Source organism: Bos mutus, chromosome 13 (assembly GCF_027580195.1).
Source record: "Bos mutus isolate GX-2022 chromosome 13, NWIPB_WYAK_1.1, whole genome shotgun sequence".
NCBI lineage: Eukaryota > Metazoa > Chordata > Mammalia > Artiodactyla > Bovidae > Bos > Bos mutus.
The window spans coordinates 32587196-32608718 of record NC_091629.1 but is presented as its reverse complement, the minus strand read 5'-3'; the positions used below and the strand labels follow the sequence as shown (position 1 = coordinate 32608718).

At 38.9% G+C, this 21523-nt stretch overlaps 1 protein-coding gene across 3 annotated transcripts in view; it reads right to left on the bottom strand.

Moving 5' to 3' along the window:
- The window catches only part of MCM8 (minichromosome maintenance 8 homologous recombination repair factor), a 46992-nt gene that overhangs the window by 15516 nt on the left and 9953 nt on the right, over positions 1-21523 (bottom strand). For all 3 annotated transcript variants that reach the window (XM_070381257.1, XM_005891052.3, XM_070381258.1), the window contains exons 8-13: positions 17805-17890; positions 11500-11651; positions 11050-11245; positions 6245-6275; positions 5571-5711; positions 2607-2748 (exon numbers count right to left, since the gene is read on the bottom strand). In XM_070381257.1, the coding sequence (XP_070237358.1) occupies positions 2607-2748; positions 5571-5711; positions 6245-6275; positions 11050-11245; positions 11500-11651; positions 17805-17890 (748 nt within the window). The remainder of the gene's footprint in view (positions 1-2606; positions 2749-5570; positions 5712-6244; positions 6276-11049; positions 11246-11499; positions 11652-17804; positions 17891-21523) is intronic.

Below are 21523 nucleotides of genomic sequence, written 5' to 3'. Positions count from 1 at the left end.
CAGTTAGAACCAAACACAGAACAATGAACTGGTTCAAAATTGGGAAAGGAGTACAAGACAACTGTACACTATCACCCTGCTTATTTAACTTATGTGTAGAGTATATAATGTGAAATGCCAGGCTGGATGATTCACAAGCTGGAATCAAGATTCCTGGGAGAAATATCAACAACCTCAAGATATGTGGATGAAACCACTCCAATGACAGAAAGTGAAAAGGAACTAAAGAGCCTCCTGATGAGAGTGAAAGAGGAGAGTGAAAAAGCCAGCTTAAAACTCAAGATTCAAAAAACTAAGATCATGGCATCTGGTCCCATCATTTCATGGCAAATAGAAGGGGAAAAAGTCGAAGCAGTGACAGATTTTAGGGCTTCCTTGGTGGCTCAGATAATAAAGAACCTGCTTGCCAATGCAGGAGACCTAAGAGACATGGGTTCAATCCCTGGGTCTGGAAGATCCCTGGAGAAGGAAATGGCAACCCACTCTAGTACTCTTGCATGGAGAATCCCATGGACAGAAGAGCCTGGCAGGCTACAGTCTGTGGGGTCACTAATAGTCAGACCCAAATGAGCAACTAACACACACACACACACACACACACACACACACACACACACACAGTGACAGATTTTATTTCCTGGGGCTCCAAAGTCACTGCAGACTATAACTGCAGCCATGAAAGTAAAAGATGCTTGCTCCTTGGAAGGAAAGCTATGACAAACCTAGACAGTGTATTAAAAAGCAAAGACATCACTTTGCCAACAAAGGCTTGTATAGTCAAAGCTATTGTTTTTCCAGTAGTCATGTACAGATGTGAGAGCTGGAACATAAAGAAAGCTGAATGCCAAAGAATTGCTACTTTCAAACTGTGGTGCTATAGAAGACTCCTGAGGGTCCCTTGGACTGCAAGGAGATCAAACAGTCCTTCATTGGAAGGACTGTTGCTGAAGCTCCAAAACTCTGGCCACCTAATGCAAAGAGCTGATGCTGGGATTGAAGGCAGGAGAAGTGGGCGGCAGAGGATAAGGTGGTTAGATAGCATCACCAATTCAGTGGACATGAATTTAAGCAAACTCCTGGAGACAGTGGAAGACAGAGGAGCCCAGCATGCTGCAGTCCATGGGGTAGCAAATAATTGGACATGACTTATCGACTAAACAACAACACTGTATTCTAGGCATGTGGATATAACACTGCAAAGACAAAATTGTCAGTCCTTGTTGTGAAGGTTACATTCTGTTCAGTGTTGGAGGCAGACAATTAAAAAAGTGCTCTGGCAAGAGACGTAGAGTAGGATAAGGCGAACAGGGTCAGTGGGGGTGGGGATTACAGTGTAAAATGTGTTGTTAAGGGAAGGTCACACTGGGGTCTTTTGAACAAAAAATTGAAAGAGCCCTGCAGACTATCTGGAGTAAGAAGGTTCCGAAGTACAAAGGCTGCAATGTGGGAACATGACATGCCTGGAGTGCTGGTGCTATACTTCGAGGTATAGCAAGGAGGCCTATGTAGCTGGGGAAGAGGAATAAGAGTGAAGAAACGGGCAGATAATGAGGCAAAAGAGGTGATTAAAGGCCAGAATATGAAATGGTGATTAAAGGGCATCTGTGTCAATATCAAACCTGGCTTTCACCAAGTAAGATGGGAAGGCACTGAAGGGTTTTGAACAGAAGAACAATGTGATCTAAGTTTTAATGGGATTGCTCTGCCTTGTTACAAACAATAGAGCAAGGGTGGTCACAGGCATGCCAACTAGATCACAGTAATAATCCATGTGAGAGATGATGGTGCAGCAGCAGTGGATAAGTGGTATCCAGAAGGTAGAGCAAACAAAGTCTGCTGACAGCCTGGATGTGAGGTATGAGAAAAAAATCAAGAATGTCTTCATGTTTCCTGATATAAGCAAATAGCAGGATGGAACTGTCATTTACTGAGAGGGGAAGATGAAGATTTTGGCTTTGGACATGCTAGGTTTGAGAAAGTTGCAGAGATACTGCATAGGCAAAGGGATATATATGCCTGGAGTTCAAGGGAGAAGAAACATAAATCTGGAAAACTTCAGCATATAGGTAGGTGAAGAGCCATGAAACTAGATAAAATAACCAAGCAGATAAGTACAGGCTGAGAAGAAAATACTACAAAAACTAAGTACTCTGAGGAGCCAACCAGTTAAGAGGCTGGGGAGATGAAGAACAAGTAAAGACAGACGCAACAGTGAGTAAAGTAAGAAGAAAATCAGAAGAGCACAGTGTCCTAGAAACCAAGGAGATAAAGTATTCCATTGATGCAGTGATCAGCTATGCCAAACATGGCTGACAGTTACTGGATTTAGAAATGTGACATTGCTGGCAAACTGGAAGGAATGATCTCAGCTGGACTAGAATCTGGGTACACACTGCCTGACACATACATAGGTATGTTTTCCCAATAGGGTTAAAACATCACAAAGAGAAACAGGCAGCAGAGCCCAACTGTCGATCTCTTCCTGCTGAGCCTTCCAACTAGATGTCTTATAAATGACTCTTGGAACAGAATGTAAAGAAAGTAATTGAAAAAGAAAAGACTTTAAAAAAGCCCCAGAATTATTATTATCTGCTTTGGCCTCTTACCTTGATCACCAAGTACTAGGGCACCAGCTTCCAAAGCAAAATCTCCAGAGGAACTATCTTTTGAAAGAGTTACAGTCAAACCAGAGGTGGTTGTGGTATTACCACAAACATACACGCCACGTGGAGCAACACTGCATACTGCCTAATGAAATGGAGAGTTTAAAAGAATCAAAGTAAAAGGGAAATAATACAGTAGTGGCTCACAAACATTAGCTATATGCCAGTCATTCTTCTAAAAGCTTTCCCATACAATCTTCACCACCACAGTAAGAGTATTATACAGTATTATACACAGTACTATACACCTGTTACTGATGTAGAACTAAGGTCTGAATAGAGTAACTCACACAGCTATGAAGGTGTGAGGTTAGGATTAAATCAAACCCATGCAGGCTGATTCTAGTCTGTGGTCATGTGAATACACAATTGCAATTTATGCTTCAAGTTAAAATAGCAAATATATAAGTATTAATTTTAGTTTCAGAAACCCCAGTGCTTCTTTAAACACCAGGTAATAAAATGGCTTAATAGTGTTCACCATGAAACAAGGTAACAGTACACAGAAAAGTAGTTAAGTAGTGCAAGAGCTAAAAGCATGGACCTCTGGAGGCAGGTAGATCTGTTTAAACAGGTCTTGGCTCTATCTTGTACCTACTGGTGGTGCTACTCTTGAACCTCTCTTGAAACCTCAGCTTCCTTCGGTTTTATTACACACTGCCTTGAGGGTTAAATGAGATCATATACGCAGACTTAACCTGGTACATGGCATATATGTGCCTCGTGCAAGGCCACTGTACACCTCTGTGCACCTCACAGCCCTAGTAGGCAGTGCTTACCCTCCTATGTCAATAGTGTGCTCTGGACTGATGTAGCACACACCTAAGGGAAGCTTTGGTGCCTAGCTAAATAAATGGAAGCTATCATTATTTTTGTTACTTGTAATTCCTTAGTTGTTAGTTTGAGAATATGTTGGCTTACTAAATGGTCAGAGGAAAATAGTTTAAAAATATAAATGACTCATAACTGTTCAGTTCAGTTCAGTCGCTCAGTCGTGTCTGACTCTGCGACCCCATGAACCACAGCACACCAGGCCTCCCTGTCCATCACCAACTCCCGGAGTTTACCCAAACTCATGTCCATTGAATCGGTGATGCCATCCAACCATCTCATCCTCTGTCGTCCCCTTCTCCTCCTGCCCTCAGTCTTTCCCAGCATCAGGGTCTTTCCCAATGAGTCAGCTCTTCGCATCAGGTGGCCAAAGTATTGGAGTCTCAGCTTCAACACCAGTCCTTCCAATGAACACCCAGGACTGATATCCTTTAGGATGGACTGGCTGGATCTCCTGGCAATCCAAGGGACTCTCAAGAGTCTTCTCCATCATAACTGTTAGTATTAGCCTAATTTTTAAAAACTTTGGCTTACTGGGGCTAGCAGACTTAAATGAAATTCAGATTCCCACACACACTTTTACCCGCATACCTTACCTAAGTATACTGTTTTCATTTTTACCATCTACTCTGTTTCACCTATAACTGGATACTCTGTGTCTCAGTTATCAGGCTTGCAGCAAGGGTTCAGAATAGAATAAAAACAAGTTGGCCCAACTGGCCAAAACAAAATATGAAAACACAGGATTTAAAAAATATCAGATTAGAAATTAAAATAACTGATTTTTTGAAGTATACTTTTTATTTAAATATAATGTACATAATTATAGTACATATAACTGTACAGTTCAACAAATTTCCATGCAACTGACACCCATATCAAGAAACAACATAACTAGCATTCCCAAAGTCCCTTTCTAGGCACCACCCAGTTAGCTTGTAACACAATAAACTAGTTGTGATTTATATGAAACTTTAAATGAATAGAAAAAAAAAAAATAACTAATTTAACACTCAGCCATAGGGAATAATGACCCTGATGGACAGGTTATTAATACAATGAGGAGACCAGAGTTTTCAATTCTGGCTGCACTTCAGAATCACCTGTGGTTATAAACGTATAGATGCTAAGATCCTTAACCAAGAGATTCTTAATTCTTAATACTGGGGAAGGCCACAGTATTTTCAAAAAGCTCCAAAGCTGATAGTGATAGGGTTCCTAACCATTCTTACATTGGCTTGGCAGGTGTCACTCCAAGCACAAGCATTCCAAAGGCTGCACCTTCTAGGGCAGCACGGGGAGAACTACTAGGCTCTGATGGGCAGAGCTAGAATCTTGGGGACCAACAACATATTGGTCATGGGAATTTCCCTGTTTTAGACTCAGAGAGAAGCAGTGGAGATGGATGTGATTGACCTCTATCAGACTATTCTTAAAGCCGAATTCAGTGTTTATATAGTTGCATAAAGAAATATTGGGTGAGCCTGCTTTACTTTCTTGAACTATTCTATTCATAGGTAAGGTCACAACAATAAAGACTAGTATAGCAATGCTGCATACAAAAAATGGTTAGAGGGACTTCCCTGGTGGTCCAGTGGCTAAGACTTCATCCTCCCAATGCAGGGCAGGGGGGGCCCCAAGTTAAATTCTTGGTCAAGGAACTGGATCCTGCCTGCTGCATCTAAAGATCCCACATACCCCAGTGAAAACCGAAGACCCTGAATGTCACAACTAAGACCCAGTACAGCCAAATAAATAAATAAATATTTTTGAAAAGAAAGAAATTGTATTTTTTTTTAAATAAAAAAAATAGGGGTTAGGGAAATGGTTAATATTTTACAATAGTTGACATCTTAACAGAGCAGTATGCTTGTACAGCCTGTGTGACAGGAGACTGGCTCAATGTGAAAGGATGGTCAGATACAAGTTACTCACACAAACCCCCAACTCACTCACACTATTTGACAAATGATATCCTCTGGAATACAAATACCCCATGTTTTAGGAAAATTCATTTGTGAATTATTCATGCATTTTATAAGCAAAAGGTCAAATCCTAAATGTCTGATTTCTTACCTGTAGCATCTGACTTTTTCCCAAGCCTGGGTCTCCAACAACAAGGACATGGGGATCTCCTCGAACTGGAATTCTGTTTTTGTCATCTGCATATTTCTGGCTTCCTCCAAAGAGTGCTAATGCCAAACCTGCTTTAACAAGCTCAAATGTGAAAGAAGAGAGAGAAAAAACAAGAAAGAAAAACAAAGATGACTAGCAAAAGGGGTGCTCCTCCTATATTTAAAACATTTGTGTGGGGATTTTTTTTTAAAAAAACATGACTGCATTTTGCTTTTCTCTTTTCCTAAGAAAAGTCTAAAAATACACTTCTTTAATGTAAATGATTAGAAAGCATATAAAATAAGGTATCGTAAAAGTCACCAAGTAAAGACCTACCTTGCCAGGCATTGAATCCATTCCACAAACCTGAGAAGTATTGGTTAGCTTCTGCTTTGCCATCTACTGTGTCCAGAGTCACTTTAAAAAAAGTCCATTCCTACTAACTCTAATTGGTAGGAAGTTCTATCTTATAAGGAACTGTGGTTTCTCTCTCACATCATTCATTTATGGAGAATAATGATTCATATTAAACTATGAATAACTAGCCAACAGAAATTACTATTTTTTGTAAAATCTTAATATTCTATTTTTGCTAAATTTATGTATTTTTGAGTAAAATGAAGTAAAATACTTACTTCATGACCAAAAATGACAGGGCAAAGCGAGCTGAAAAACAGAATACAATTCATAAATTCTAACTCACATTTTCAGGTGATAAAGAAGATCTACTTTACAATCTGCTTAATTTACTTTACTTAGTACCAAACAGCTCAAGAAACTTTATTCTAACAATAAATTTATCAAAATTCTTGATGAATCTATAAAGGGAAGAATACTTTAGAAATTGTGTCTATGTAAGGGAGACAGGGTACTTACAAAGCATTTACATTACTAGCCTTTAAAACGCATCATAGGGACTTCCCTGACAGTTCAGTGGTTAAGATACTGCATCAGGGGTTTGATCCCTGGTTAGGGAACTAAGATTCTGCATGCAGTGTAGCACGGCAAAAAAAAAAAAAAAAATTATAATCATGTGTTATGATTATGGGTTATTTTGCACCCTAATACTTTAGGGTAAAGAATTATCTTTTATATGAATAGACATCTTTAGACCTGTGTAGCCAAGTCATTGAAAGAAGGAGACTAAAGGGTGAACTGAATACACAATATTTAAAGAAAGAATAAAATTTCATTTTTTCAGTTGAAAGAATCAGAATAAATAAGGTCATATATTAACATATCAAGTATTATATTTAATATAAAGAAGTATCTCACATCTGTCAGTTGTATAAACAGGAACAAAAAGGACAGGGTGGGAGACATACAATCAGGAATAAACTCTGAATCATTTTCTCTCTGTTAATATATGTAAACACAAAGTTGGTATCCTGCCATATCCCCTTGGCAAATATTGTTCAGCATGCTCCTGCAGATCACTGCTCACCTCCTACCAAGCAACTGCATCTGTGTGCCAAAAGGCTTTCTACGGCTGCAGAAGCATTAGCAGCAGGCAGGCTGGGCAGAACACAAGTGCTGGCATGTCTAATATTCTCAGGAGCAGCTCCAAATCTAGACCCTTAAATGGAAAAATACTGAGGCTAGGTCTTTAGTCAAGTGTCCCAGAGGCCTCAGAAAAGATTAAGCCTTCATTAAGGCACCAGACACTGATTGCCTCCCTTCTCTGTCTCACTTTCTCATTCCCTTCTCAGTATATCTGGGGATTATCTCCCAGTAAACCACACTTATGCAAATCATTGTTTCTGAAGGAACCTAAACTAAAACAGCCTTCTATTTGTCTTCTCCATTCTCTTCTCAAAGGCTTCCATTTGTTAATCTAGCAAGGGTTGACAAGGAGATCCAACCAGTCCATCTTAAAGGAGATCAGTCGTGAATATTCATTGGAAGGACAGGTGTTGAAGTTGAAACTCCAATACTTTGGCCACCTGATGTGAAGAGCTGACTCATTGGAAAAGATCCTGATGCTGGGAAAGATGGAAGGCAGGAGGAGAAGGGGACAACAGAGGATGAGATGGTTGGATGGCATCACCAACTCAATAGACACGGGTTTGAGTGGACTCTGGGAGTTGGTGATGGACAGAGAGGCCTGGCGTGCTGTGGTTCAAGGAGTAGCAAAGAGTCGGACATGACTGAGCAACTGAACTGAACTGAACTGAAGGGGTGACAACATTTTTCATAAAGGGCCAGAAAATAAATAGTTTCACTTTTACTGTCTAGGTCCTAACTACCCAACTTTCATTAAAGCAACAATCAATAATTTGCAAATTAATGGGTAGGGCTGTGTTCTAATAAAACTTTATTTACCAAAATAGGCAGCTTTCCTAGTTTGCCAATCCCTGCAAGATTAACAAATGGAGAGCCATGAAAAATTCTAGATTTAGAACTAAAAGGTAAAAGCAAACTGTAGGAAGGAAACCCAAGTTTTTCATACTAACATACGTACTTCATTAAGTATGGCAGAAAAAAGGACCACCGCACATGTTCATTGTTATTTTAATTGGTAAGAGGTACCAAAGAGGTGTTTTGGTCCTCAACCAGGGAGTTCCGTGGCCACCTGCTACAGACCACTCACCACTCCACCACTTACCACCAGATCACCGGAGTCTCCCTAGGTCAGGGCACCCTATCTATCAGGATGGGTTTGGATGGCTATCTATTCAAAGGATATCTCTGAGGGTTTAAGAACAAAAAACCCTCAAGGAATCTATACTTTTCCCAACTTGCTAATTAACATATTAAAGGCAGAAAGAAAAAAGTGTCAAATTCTCCTAGAGCCCAAAGGCTAAATGACAAGATCTATTTTTCTAATACAATGCACTTCAAAATCTCAGTTCCTTACCTCTGTTTGGTACATCTACTATCTAGTCTCTCATTTTCTATTTCTTCAAAATTATCCAAAAAACTGCCAAAATAACAGCACATTGTGTTAACCATGTTAAGGATATAATGAAATCTCATTTAATCTTTAGAACAACATTCTGAGGCAGGTGTTATTATTTCTACTTTAGAAGATAAAAATGAAGGAGAAATTAAATGCCCCAGATTACAACCGGAAGTGGCTGAAGCAAGATTCTAACTTAGGTTTCAGATCAGATCAGTCACTCGGTCATGTCCGACTCTTTGTGACCCCATGAATCGCAGCACGCCAGGCCTCCCTGTCCATCACCAACTCCCGGAGTTCACTCAGACTCACGTCCATTGAGTCAGTGATGCCATTCAGCCATCTCATCCTCTGTCGTCCCCTTCTCCTCCTGCCCCCAATCCCTCCCAGCATCAGAGTGTTTTCCAATGAGTCAACTCTTCGCATGAAGTGGCCAAAGTACTAGAGTTTCAGCTTTAGCATCATTCCTTCCAAAGAAATCCCAGGGCTCATCTCCTTCAGAATGGACTGGTTGGATCTCCTTGCAGTCCAAGGGACTCTCAAGAGTCTTCTCCAACACCACAGTTCAAAAGCATCAATTCTTCGGTGCTCAGCCTTCTTTACAGTCCAACTCTCACATCCATACATGACCACAGGGAAAACCATAGCCTTGACTAGACAAACCTTTGTTGGCAAAGTAATGTCTCTGCTTTTGAATATGCTATCTAGGTTGGTCATAACTTTCCTTCCAAGGAGCAAGCGTCTTTTAATTTCATGGCTGCAGTCACCATCTGCAGTGATTTTGGAGCCCAGAAAAACAAAGTCTGACACTGTTTCCACTGTTTCCCATCTATTTCCCATGAAGTGATGGGACCGGATGCCATGATCTTCGTTTTCTGAATGTTGAGCTTTAAGCCAACTTTTTCACTCTCCACTTTCACTTTCATCAAGAGGCTTTTTAGTTCCTTTTCACTTTCTGCCATAAGGGTGGTATCATCTGCATATCTGAGGTTATTGATATTTCTCCTGGCAATCTTGATTCCAGCTTGTGTTTCTTCCAGTCCAGCGTTTCTCATGATGTACTCTGCATAGAAGTTAAATAAACAGGGTGACAATATACAGCCTTGATGAACTCCTTTCCTATTTGGAACCAGTCTGTTGTTCCATGTCCAGTTCTAACTGTTGCTTCCTGACCTGCATACAAATTTCTCAAGAGGCAGATCAGGTGTTCTGGTATTGCCATCTCTTTCAGAATTTTCCACAGTTGCTTGTGATCCACACAGTCAAAGGCTTTGGCATAGTCAATAAAGCAGAAATAGATGTTTTTCTGGAACTCTCTTGCTTTTTTCATGATCCAGGGGATGTTGGCAATTTGATTTCTGGTTCCTCTGCCTTTTCTAAAACCAGCTTGAACATCATGAAGTTCACGGTTCACATATTGCTGAAGCCTGGCTTGGAGAATTTTGAGCATTACTTTACTAGCGTGTGAGATGAGTGCAGTTGTGCGGTAGTTTGAGCATTCTTTGGCATTGCCTTTCTTTGGGGTTGGAATGAAAACTGACCTTTTCCAGTCCTGTGGCCACTGCTGAGTTTTCCAAATTAGGTTTATATCTCCCTAAAAAAGTCTGTAACCACTATAGCAAAAGTACCTCTACACTGTTTCTTCTCTATTGCAGGACAATAACAGAAATAAAAACTATTCTGAAATACTTCTCAATAGTAAGTGACTTCTATATGACTCTCTTTCTTGCTTTCTAAAAGTAAACAAGCAACCCTCTGCTCTACATACAACTAATTGAAATTACTTTGGAATTCACTGCCCCATGACTCTTCTGTTGAGTAACCAGTTAATGTGAGATAGTAAATTTTCCTTATTGTTTCAACTAGAGATGAGCAATCTTATTTGTAAAGGTACAAACAGTAAATATCTGTGACCCATCTCTATCACGTCTACTCAACTCTGTCACTGTAGCTCAAAAGCAGTCAGACGCTATGTAAATGAACGAGTGTGGCTGTGTTCCAAGAAAAGTCTGTTTTTGGACAGCAAAATCTGACTTTCACATAATTTTGTATGTCATGAAATATTCTTCTTCTGATTTTCTTCAGTCATGAAAAAACATAAAAACCAATATTAGCTCACAGGCTATACAAAAATGAGTAAATAGCTGAATTATATCTCTTCCACCCTGCCCTTTTTGTTTGTATGAATAGGATTATATAATTGATGAATGGAAAATACTTCTTTATATTCAACATAATACTTCATATATTCATATATGGCCTTATGTATTCTAATTCTTTGAACTGAATATGAAATTTCAGTTCAAATATGAATAGAAATAAAATATGAATAGAAATAAAATATGAAATTTTATCCCTTCTTTAAATATTATGTATACAGTTCACCCTTTAGTATCCTTTCAGTGACTTGGCTGCACAGGTCTAAAGATGTCTAATGAATTGTAATTTGCAACCATTTTGACTGGTTTTCAGTTACTGGTAGCCAAAAGCACCCCCAACATGCACATGATAAAATAAAACTTGAGATAATCTCATACATACTTGACAATGAGTTTAAACAGGTTTTCTTCAGACTGAATCTCCTGGATGGCATAAAGGTCTTTAAGTGAGAACTCCATCAATGCTCCATGCTTACATCCATCCTCGGAAGCCTTTGTTTTCTGTCCTTTGTTATTGCTAACAGAATTTGCTTCAATGTACAAAAGGAACATGCATTTGTCATTCTTATTTCGAGAACCTGTAAATTTCAAAGTACAAAAATACAGTAATTGGTATTTTCATTTTCCCTACAGAGATTCAAGTAGAATGTAAAAGAAAGGCATGGTGAGTTATATTACTAAATAAACCTTTATTTTAGAGTTAAAGTGTCACCTATATAAGAATCAAAGAGTTCTTTAAATTGCTGGAAATTCAGAAATATCTTTAAAAGGGAAAAGATGAATGCTGACAAACTACTGAGAGACAGTCAGATTGAGGAAAGTCATACCACACCTTCCTCAGCATTGGAGACTTTGACAACTCCGGTAATAGTCACTGTGTCTCCTGGGACACAGCTATCCACGAGATCATGAACAAGCTCACATTCTATTGTTCGTGGAATCCGACCTGCTTCTCGCTGATCATCAGACATCAACTCCTGTATTCTAAAAAGTTAAACAGTTTTCAGTCAGGACTTATACTGACTCTAGGTTATTTCTTCAACATATTAACTAATCAGGGTCCACATGGTGCTAAGCTAGATAAAGGGCAGTTCTTTAGTTTAAAAAAGTTCAACAGTATATCTAAAACTACTTTGGCAATTTCCAATTAAAGATAGCAGAATAGGCACATGCATTAGCCTACCTTCCCATCAAAATGTGCACCAAGATGACAGTCACTCAAAGAGTGAAGGGAAATTTGGGGGTGTGCGGAGGTGCCATCAACAAGTAAGAGATATGAAATTTTAGAAAATAGAAAATGGAAAAGTATTGATGGATAAAATAAGGTGAATTCCAGAATACACACAGGAAAAATTTACACAGGTACAAGAGCAGTGGGAGCCAATGTTCTCAGCCCCAGAGAGCCTTCTAAGTTGGACCTGGCAGGAATGAAAACTGGGAGTGGATGGCTGAAACAAAACAAGATAATCAACTGAAAGCAAGTCACTGAATAGCTATTCAGAAATTATTTGGAAGGTGGGTAGACAGGAAGGCACAAGAATGAGGGCACCCCACCAGAGCCATCAGGCCTCCCTACGCAGCAAAACCAGAGCACTGTTTCAAGGAAACAGACCATCTACTCTGTGAAGGTAGATAAAGTGTCCAGAGGGGAGTCAGAGCTCCAACATAAGGCTCCTCATTCTGGCACCTGAGGAGCCCAAATCAAATTAAAAAACACATTCATAAAGCAAAAGGTGATAGTCAAAACCGTACCTTCTATCCAGTGATGAGGCTTTTTGAAGAAAAACTCCTACCCAAGAAATAGCAAAGGAAACCTACCTACCTACTTCAAATTTCTCATTCCTCATCAGATATTTGAGGATGAAATGGCAACAATTCAAAAAGGAGAGGAGCATTAAAAACAAAACAAGCTAACAGTTTCTGAGAAAACATTACCTTCACAAAACAAGAATAAGCTGCTATAAAAAAGAAACTATTGGAAAACACAGGTGTGAAATCAGGAAAGTTCAGTTCAGAAGCTCAGTCGTGTCTGACTCTTTGCGACCCCATGAACTGCAGCACGCCAGGCCTCCCTGTCCATCACCAACTCCCGGAGTTTACTCAGACTCATGTCCATCAAGTCGGTGATACCATCCAGCCATCTCATCCTCTGTCATCCCCTTCTCCTCCTGCCCCCAATCCCTCCCAGCATCAGAGTCTTTTCAATGAGTCAACTCTTCGCATGAGGTGGCCAAAGTATTGGAAAGTTAAAGATGTATATAAAAAGCAAACATTTACAGAAGGGATACAAGCAAAAAAACCAAAGAAATCTAGAGAAGAACATAAAGAAAACAAAGGATGGGGGGATTCCCAGGTGGTCCAGTGGTTAAGAATGTGTCTTGCAATTCAGGGAACATGGGTTCGATCCCAGGCCATGGAGCAACTAAGCCCACATGCAAAACTAGAGAACTTACATGCTGCAACTACTGAGCCTCTGTGTTCTACAGCCCAAGAGCCACAACTAGAGGGAAGCCCTAGTGCCTGGAGAACCTTGGGGACCACAACAAAGAGCATATGTGCCACAAATAAGACCCAATGCAGTTAAATAAATAAATATTTTTTTTAAAAAAAGCAAGGGTGAAGGATAAGCAACTAAATGGATAAATCTGAAGGGAAGTACAAAGAGAGAAAACAGAAAGGAGATATTCTAGAGTGGAAAAGAGTGTCAAGCAGAATGAAGACATGATCAGATAGACTCAAACTTTTCCAGAACACCATAGATAAAAAGATTACAAAGAGTTGGAAAAGTGCTAAACAAGATTAAAGTCCAAATATGAAGCATGTTAAAATATGAAATAATTCAGTGAAGCATGAGAAAAGATAATCCATTTTTTAAAAACATTCTCTCTTTAAAAAAAAATTTATTTGGCTGTATCTTAGTTGTGGCACAGGGGCTCAGTAGTGGCAGCCCACGGGCTTAGCTGTCCCATAGCACATGGGATCTTAGTTCTCTGACCAGGGATCAAACCCACGCTCCCTGCATTGGAAGGCAGATTCTTAACCACTGGACCAGCAGGGAAGTGCCAAAGATAATCCATTTTGATTTTGATGCTTGGTCATTTACCTTTAAGGGGGGAAAAAGCCCAACAAAACAACCCAACCCAATTACACAAATTACATTTCCTTCTCTTGGCATCTGATCACCTGAGTTGATTCTTTGTTGAACAATATTTACATTATCATTAAAAATATAAGTGCTGTTTGTTGGTTTTTATCAGATATGACCTATGAATAAAATATAACAGATAATTCTGATTAGGAAACAGAAGGAAACCTGGACAATTTAAAAATAACATTTTAGCTGGAAAAAGTCCAAAGGTGGAAGGGGAAGAAGGGAAAGCAGGTACCATTGAAAGGTTGTTGTTGACCCACAAAAAGACGCCGGGATTCTTGGCCTCCGGAGGAGGAGAATTCAATCCGGGGCCAGAGACGAGGCTTGATCACTCAGAGCTTTTGTGTAATAAAGTTTTATTAAAGTATAAAGAAGATAGAGAAAGCTTCTGACATAGGCATCAGAAGGGGGCAGAAAGAGTACCCCCCTGCTAGTCTTCAGCTGGATGTTATATAGTCATTAGCAGTCTGTTAATAAAAGAATGTCTTAAAACTCAGAATGGCACCAGGTCCCTCATCCATAAGATGTATTTTGGGATAATCTTGGCACCGGACAATTCATCCTGGGCCATAAAACAATTGACTTGAATCTTGTAGAAGGGCAGATTACCATACAAATAGTTTTATTTACATAGATTAGGGGAACAATGAGTATAACATACTGCTTTGTCAAGTAGGTTCTGAGCCATTAGGCGGAACTTGAAGACAGAGTTTGGGGTAAATGCATAGTACATTAACATAGCTTACTGCTGCTGCTAAGTCACTTCAGTCGTGTCCGACTCTGTGTGACCCCATAGACGGGCAGCCCACCAGGCTCCCCCATCCCTGGGATTCTCCAGGCAAGATCACTGAAGTGGGTTGCCATTTCCTTCTCCAATGCATGAAAGTGAGAAGTAAAAGTAAAGTCGCTCAGTCATGTCTGACCCTCAGGGACCCCACGGACTGCAGCCTTCTAGGCTCCTCCGTCCACGGGATTCTCCAGGCAGGAGTACGGGAGTGGGGTGCCATTGCCTTCTCTGAACATAGCTTAAGGACAAACATTTCCATAAGAAAAATGCATTGGTTAACTCAAGGTTTGAGAATAGTTAACTTCAGGTGAAACCAGGTGTCATTATGGCAACACAGTATTTTAAGAGAAACCTCCTTTTAAATTTGTATAGAGAAGGAAAAAAATATCGCTAGTTTGTTTCCTCCTGCGGTCAAGAGAGATAAAAATGTCGGACACGTGCAGCCTATTTCCTCTGTTTGGAGACCCCTGGCCTTCCTGCCTGTTACTCTCTCACCATGTCTCTAATGTCCTCAGCTCACAGAGTGGATGAGTAAAGTGAAAAAAGAGACATGATAATGCTATCTAGAATTATGTATAGGACAAGAAGTTGTAGGAACTGTGACCTTCTATGTTGATTAAGTTTTTTAAAACATTTAATATGCATTATTTTAAAACCTTCTAATCACTTACATGATGAATGTAAGCACAAACCCGACTGCACAATTACCGACTACCTTCACTCTCAAAGCACATTTAAAAACTGCCAAACTGGGACTTCCCTGGTGGTCCAGTGGTTAAGAATTCGCCTGCCAATGTAGGGTACACGGGTTTAATCCCTGGTCCAGGAAGATCCCTCATGCCACAGGACAACTAAGCCCATGGACCACAACTACTGAGCCCACGCTCTAAAGCTCACGAGCCACAACTACTGAGCCCACGTGCCACAACTACTGAAGCCTGAATGCCTAGAGTCCATGCTCTGCAATAAGAGAAGCCACCAAAATGAAAAGCCCACGCACTACAACTAGAGAGTAGCCTCCACTCGTCACAACTAGAGACAGCCTGAGCACAGCCAAAAGTAAATTAATCAATTAAAATCCTGGTGAACTGCAATGAGAAGCATCAGAATGACACAAACATGCTAAGATCACTTTGCTTTAAAAAAAGTATATTTTAGACTTTTCTTATTAAAAGAACACCTATTTCTATGGCACCTTTGGAAAAACTTAAAAACATAGATAAACAGAAAGAAGAAAATAACAATCACCCTCATCTCACTTCCCAAACAGTATACTCTCAACATGTCTTATTTAACAGTGTTGTTTTTTAAAAAAAGATAAATAAAGTCAGTATTATATATTAATAGTAGAAAACATTCTGTGACCTGCTTTATCACTAAACTTAGTGTAAACATTTCTGGATGTCATTTCGAAACACTCTCCTACATCATCATAATTAGTGGCTATACAGTAATTCACTGTACCATCCTTCTTATAATATTAACTTCAGATGTTTAGGCTATTCTCCATTTTTGGTCATCAACACTGTGAAAACGAACCTTCAGCAAGTAATTTCTGCAAGTGTTGTGACTGTCTTCATCAGATGAACTCCTAGAACTGGGACTGCTTCTGATTCTGATATGCACTATAAAACTGTCACCCTGATGCATCCAAACATTTCAGTGCTAGCTGAAAAACTATAATTTAATTCCTTATGGACATCCAAACTAAGGCTCAGAAAAAAATGAAACTGAATTTACCGTAAATGGCAAGAAGGTACCCTTTCTTCTAGGGCAAAAAATCATTTTATCAATAGACTAAAACAACTATCATGTAAGCTAACATTGCATTAACAAAGTTTTACTATAACTGACTCATTTAAAATGAACTTGAGTAATACCTTTTAAAAACCCACAAAAAGGATTTAAATGGTATGGGGAGGGAGGTGGGAGGGGGGTTCAGGATGGGGAACACCTGTACACCAGTGGCGGATTCATGTTGATGTACACAAAATCAATACAATATTGTAAAGTAATTAGCCTCCAATTAAAATAAATAAATTTATATTTAAAAAAAAAAAGGATTTAAATGTCCTCTTTTTCTCAATCATCTACTCCTAAGTTTGATTTCCTAATATTAGGAGATGATCATTCAAATTCAGTTAAAATACTTACGCCTATTTTTAGCCTGCTATTTTTCCCTAAAAACAAAGAGACTTTAAAATCACTTAAAAGCCATAATAATGTAATTAAATCACTGGATCTTCCATGGATCTATGTGGACCTCATAGCACCTTTGAGGCCCTCACTACCCTTTTCAGTGGTGAAAGTATTACAGACACAGGCTGGAAACCAGGCTTCCCCATTCACAAGGCACAAGATCACACTCAAGAGTTTTAAACATTTCGTCTTCTATAAAATGCTGTGTTTGTAAAGATCTCAGTATAGTGCACAGTTGATTACTGTATATATTGGTCTTGGTTTTTACAGGGCAGAAGGATGTCAAGCTAGGACAGGGCTTGGTAGCAATTTACTTCACTTTTCCCCCATGTTCTTAGAAGTTTCCTGGATAGCACTCTGACTTCAAAACTATCCATTACATTATATTTAGGAATGAGTTACAGGGCTATAGCCAGAAAAAAAATGGGATAAACTGTTAGACTAAAACTATACACACATAAACTATCTGACTTTCAAAAACAAAAAACAAGTTTTTTTAAATACCTATACAGTAAAACGTCTCATGAATAGTGTGAACATAAGATGAAATACCTATTTCTAAGGGAGTCTCTATTTTAAAACTTGAAAACAATATTATTTCTAGAATATCTTCATTATGGAATGAAACACTGTTGTTTAGTTGCTAAGTCATGTCTGACTTTTGTGACCCCACGGACCGTAGTCTGTCATTAGTCTGTCATACAGCTTTGCTTATATGTAAATCCAGTTCAATGAGTCACATAAATGAGATACAAAATAATTTCTCAGTAGCAAAATGACAAAACACTTGCCCATCAAATCCTTTCTGGAATCTGATAGAAAACAAATCTCAAATAAAGATAATTATCACTTCAACACGTAACTCTTCACCAAATAAACCTTTTATACTTTATTACTCTCTACACATAAGAATCAAAGTATAATACAGGAATACTGTAAATTTACTTGGCAGTATGAGAGCTCTAAAACCTGCCTTTTATTTAATGGTCTGATTGCTTACTTGATTGACTGCCAGTCCATCGTAACTGTGAGAGGAGAGCTACGAAGAGCCGTAAATGACTTCCCTCGACATGCTGGCACAGGACACTGCAACAAGATTAATTCACACTTAAATTTTGCTAAATTATAATCTCAGGAAAATTCAAGTTAAAATGCTTCATTTAGTACGTTTAAAAGTTGATCCCAGAACAGTATTAAAGTAAGATGAGCTAAAAGCTGCAATGATCTATTTCCTTCTATTACTGATTCTGTTTTTGAGGCACTTTTTCACCTGGTCTCTCTTGATTACTGCTCTTATTCTTTCTGCTGTGGGTATGCAAGGCTCCTTACATGCCTCTCACACCAAGCACTTATTCCTTCCTTTGTATTCAAGTACTGTCCCAATCCTTGAACATTCACTTATATCCAGTCCCACACATCCAGCCCCAATCTTCTCTTTTTCAAAAGCCTTTCTTGGTCTTCTTTAATCCCCAGTTCTCCTATCTAATCTCTTTCTGCCCTATCTGTATAGTATTAAATATAATATTTTTATTGTACCACACAGGCAGTCCTCAACATGTCAGTGTTCAAGTTTTCATGAATCATTTATTTTCATAAATCACTTAAGTACCTCAAGATGCATTTATAAATAAAGAGACTGTGGCAAACTGTGTTTTCCAAATATGGTTGCAATATCTCCCCTCAAACCTTTCCAGAACCTTGCCACTCCCCTATTAAGAGTTGGAGTCTAATTTCCCTCTCCTGGAATGTGGACAGGCTTGTGACTCACTTTGAAACCAACTGAATGTGACTGAAGTGATGCTGTTTGACTTCTGAGGCTGCCTCAAGAGGCAGAGCCATTCCTGCCGTCAGCTGGAACTCTGCCTCTTGAAGCTATCGGCAGTCATGTGAGCAGGAGGAGTGTCCTGAGCAACTATACTGTGTGTGAGAAGCCAAAACCAGCCCACAGAGAAAGATAATATAGAGAAGAGATGCTGGCCAGCGCCCAGCCACTCCAGTCCCTTGCTGTTCCATCCAGCTTCATAAGAGATCAAGACTTAGAAATACCAAGACAACCAGTTCTTCAAAACTCAACCTACAGAAACCATGTGAAATAATAAAATGATTGTTATTTTGAGTCACTATGGTGATTAGTTATGCAGCAATAGTGACTATAACAGAGACCACCTGGAACAATCATCCTTCTGATCATTTTGCTTCACTTAAGTTCAGACACATGAATAACAAGTTAGCATTTCTACCTACTATATTATAGGGCATGGAAATACCTTGGTCAAATAATATTTACAGAAAATATCTGATTTAAATTAGGATTTAAATTCTGGCCTTGCCAGGGAATTCTCTGGTGATCCAGAGGTTAAGACTCTGTACTTTCACTCCAAGGTCTTGGGTTCAATCCCTATTCGGGAAATCAAGATTCTGCAAGCTGTATGGCATGGCCCCAAAAATAAAATTAAAAAAAAAAAAATAAACACCTGACCTCTCTGACCTAAAGGCAGTCCTGAATCTTAAGCCCAAATAGTAGATGCCACACATTTATCAACACTATTGATTATTCAGAACCAACAGCTGAACACATTCTGTTCTTCCTACAAGAGAAGGAAGCCTTAGGAAGTTCAATCTGAGTAAAAATGTAATTAATGCTAAACTTATTAAAGTCTAAGGATGGTAACGGCAACTCTGGAAAAGAAGAATAGGTATGGCAAGTTTCTCTACCTTATTAAAAGTTTTAATAAGGTCAATGTAAGTAGGACCATGTAGATCTGGTATAGGAACAGTAATATAAAACAGATTCATGTGTCTACAGGAGTATAGTGTACGACAGATGACATATTACACATCAGCAGAAATAGAAGGATTAATGTAGAAATGGTGACAATTGGGTTTTCACCTAAAATAATAAAATTAGATCCTTAGCTTAATGCCATTCACAAAGTTAAATTTCAGATGGACGAAAGATCTAAATAGAAAATACAAGACTTAAAAGTACTGGAAGAAGAAAAACATGGCCTGAAAAGATACATGCACTTCAAGGTTCACTGCAGCACTGTTTACAATAGCTAAAACATGGAAGCAACCTAAATGTCCATTGACAGGGGAATGGATAAAAATGTGGTACATACATACAATGGAGTAGTACTCAGCCATTAAAAAGAATGAAATAAGGCCATTTGTAGCAAGATGGATGGACCTAAAGAGTGTCATACTGAGTGAAGTCAGTCAGACAGAAAAGGAGAACTATCATATGATACTCCTTATACATGGAATCTAAAAAGAAATGATACAAATGAATTTACTCACAAAACAGAAAAGAGACTCAGAAAACAAACTTATGGTTGCCAGGTGGAAGGGACAGTTAGGGACTTTGGGAAGGTCATGTACACACTGCTGTATTTAAAATGAATAACCAAGAAAGACCTATTGTATAGCACATGGAACTCTGCTCAATGTTATGTGGCAGCCTGGATGGGAGGAGGGTTTGAGGGAGAATGGAGATGCGTGCGTGCGTGCGTGTGTGTGTGTACATATATATATATATATATATATGGATGTGTGTGTGTGTGTGTGTACATATATATATATATATATATGGATGAGTCCCTTTGCTGTTCACTTGAAACTATCACAACTGTGAATTGGCTGGATAGGAGGAGGGTTTGGGGAGAATGGAGACGTGTGTGTGTGTATACACATATATATATGTATATGTGTGTGTGTGTATATATATATATATATATATGGATGAGTCCCTTTGCTGTTCACTTGAAACTATCACAACTGTGAATTGGCTATACGCCAATACAAAATGTTTTGGGGTTAAAAAAAGAATAAAATTAAATTTTAAAAGTATTGGAAGAAAATGTTAAGAGCGATGCTTATAATGCTTGAGTGAGGGGCCCTTCTTAAGCTATGCATTTGTAACAGAGTCATAGGAAAAAGACTGATCAATCTAACCATGTCAAAATGTAAAACTCTAAAACAAAAAATGTACCACAAAGTTAAACTAAAGACTGGGAGAAAATATCTATAATGTAAGAAATCAAAGGGTATGCTCCCAACCCAGGAATCAAACCCAGGTCTCCCACATTGCAGGTGATTCTTTACCAGCTGAGCCACAAGGAAGCCCAAGAATACTGAAATGGGTAGCCTATCCGTTCTCCAGTGGATCTTCCTGACTCAGGAATCAAACCAGGGTCTCCTGCATTGCAGGCGGATTCATTACCAACTGAGCTATGAGGGAACCCTATTCAATATCTAAAATTCATAAAAACTTCTATCCATAGTATAAACAGAAAAATGAACAGAAATTAAAACAAAATTCAATAAAGTAACTGAATGACCAATAAAGATGTGAAAAGATGCTCAAACATAACAGAAATCATAGACATTCATATTAAAAATGAAATACGATTTTATACCCATCAGTCTGGCAAAAATTAAAAAACCCAACAATACTAAGTGTTAATGAAAATATGGGGAAATTATAACAGCCTAATACTACCAGAAGGGGTGTAAGTTGGGACCAACATTCTGGAAAGTACTTTGGCTACAGCCTAAAAAGTTAAAATTAAGCATATCATATAACTGAGGAATTCCTCTGCTAAGGAGACGTGTATAAGAACGTTCTCAGCAGCATCATTCGTAATTGTGAAAAAGTGGAAACAGCACCATGTCTGCCAGGAGAATGGATAAACAGTGACTATTCCTTTACTCCAGTCA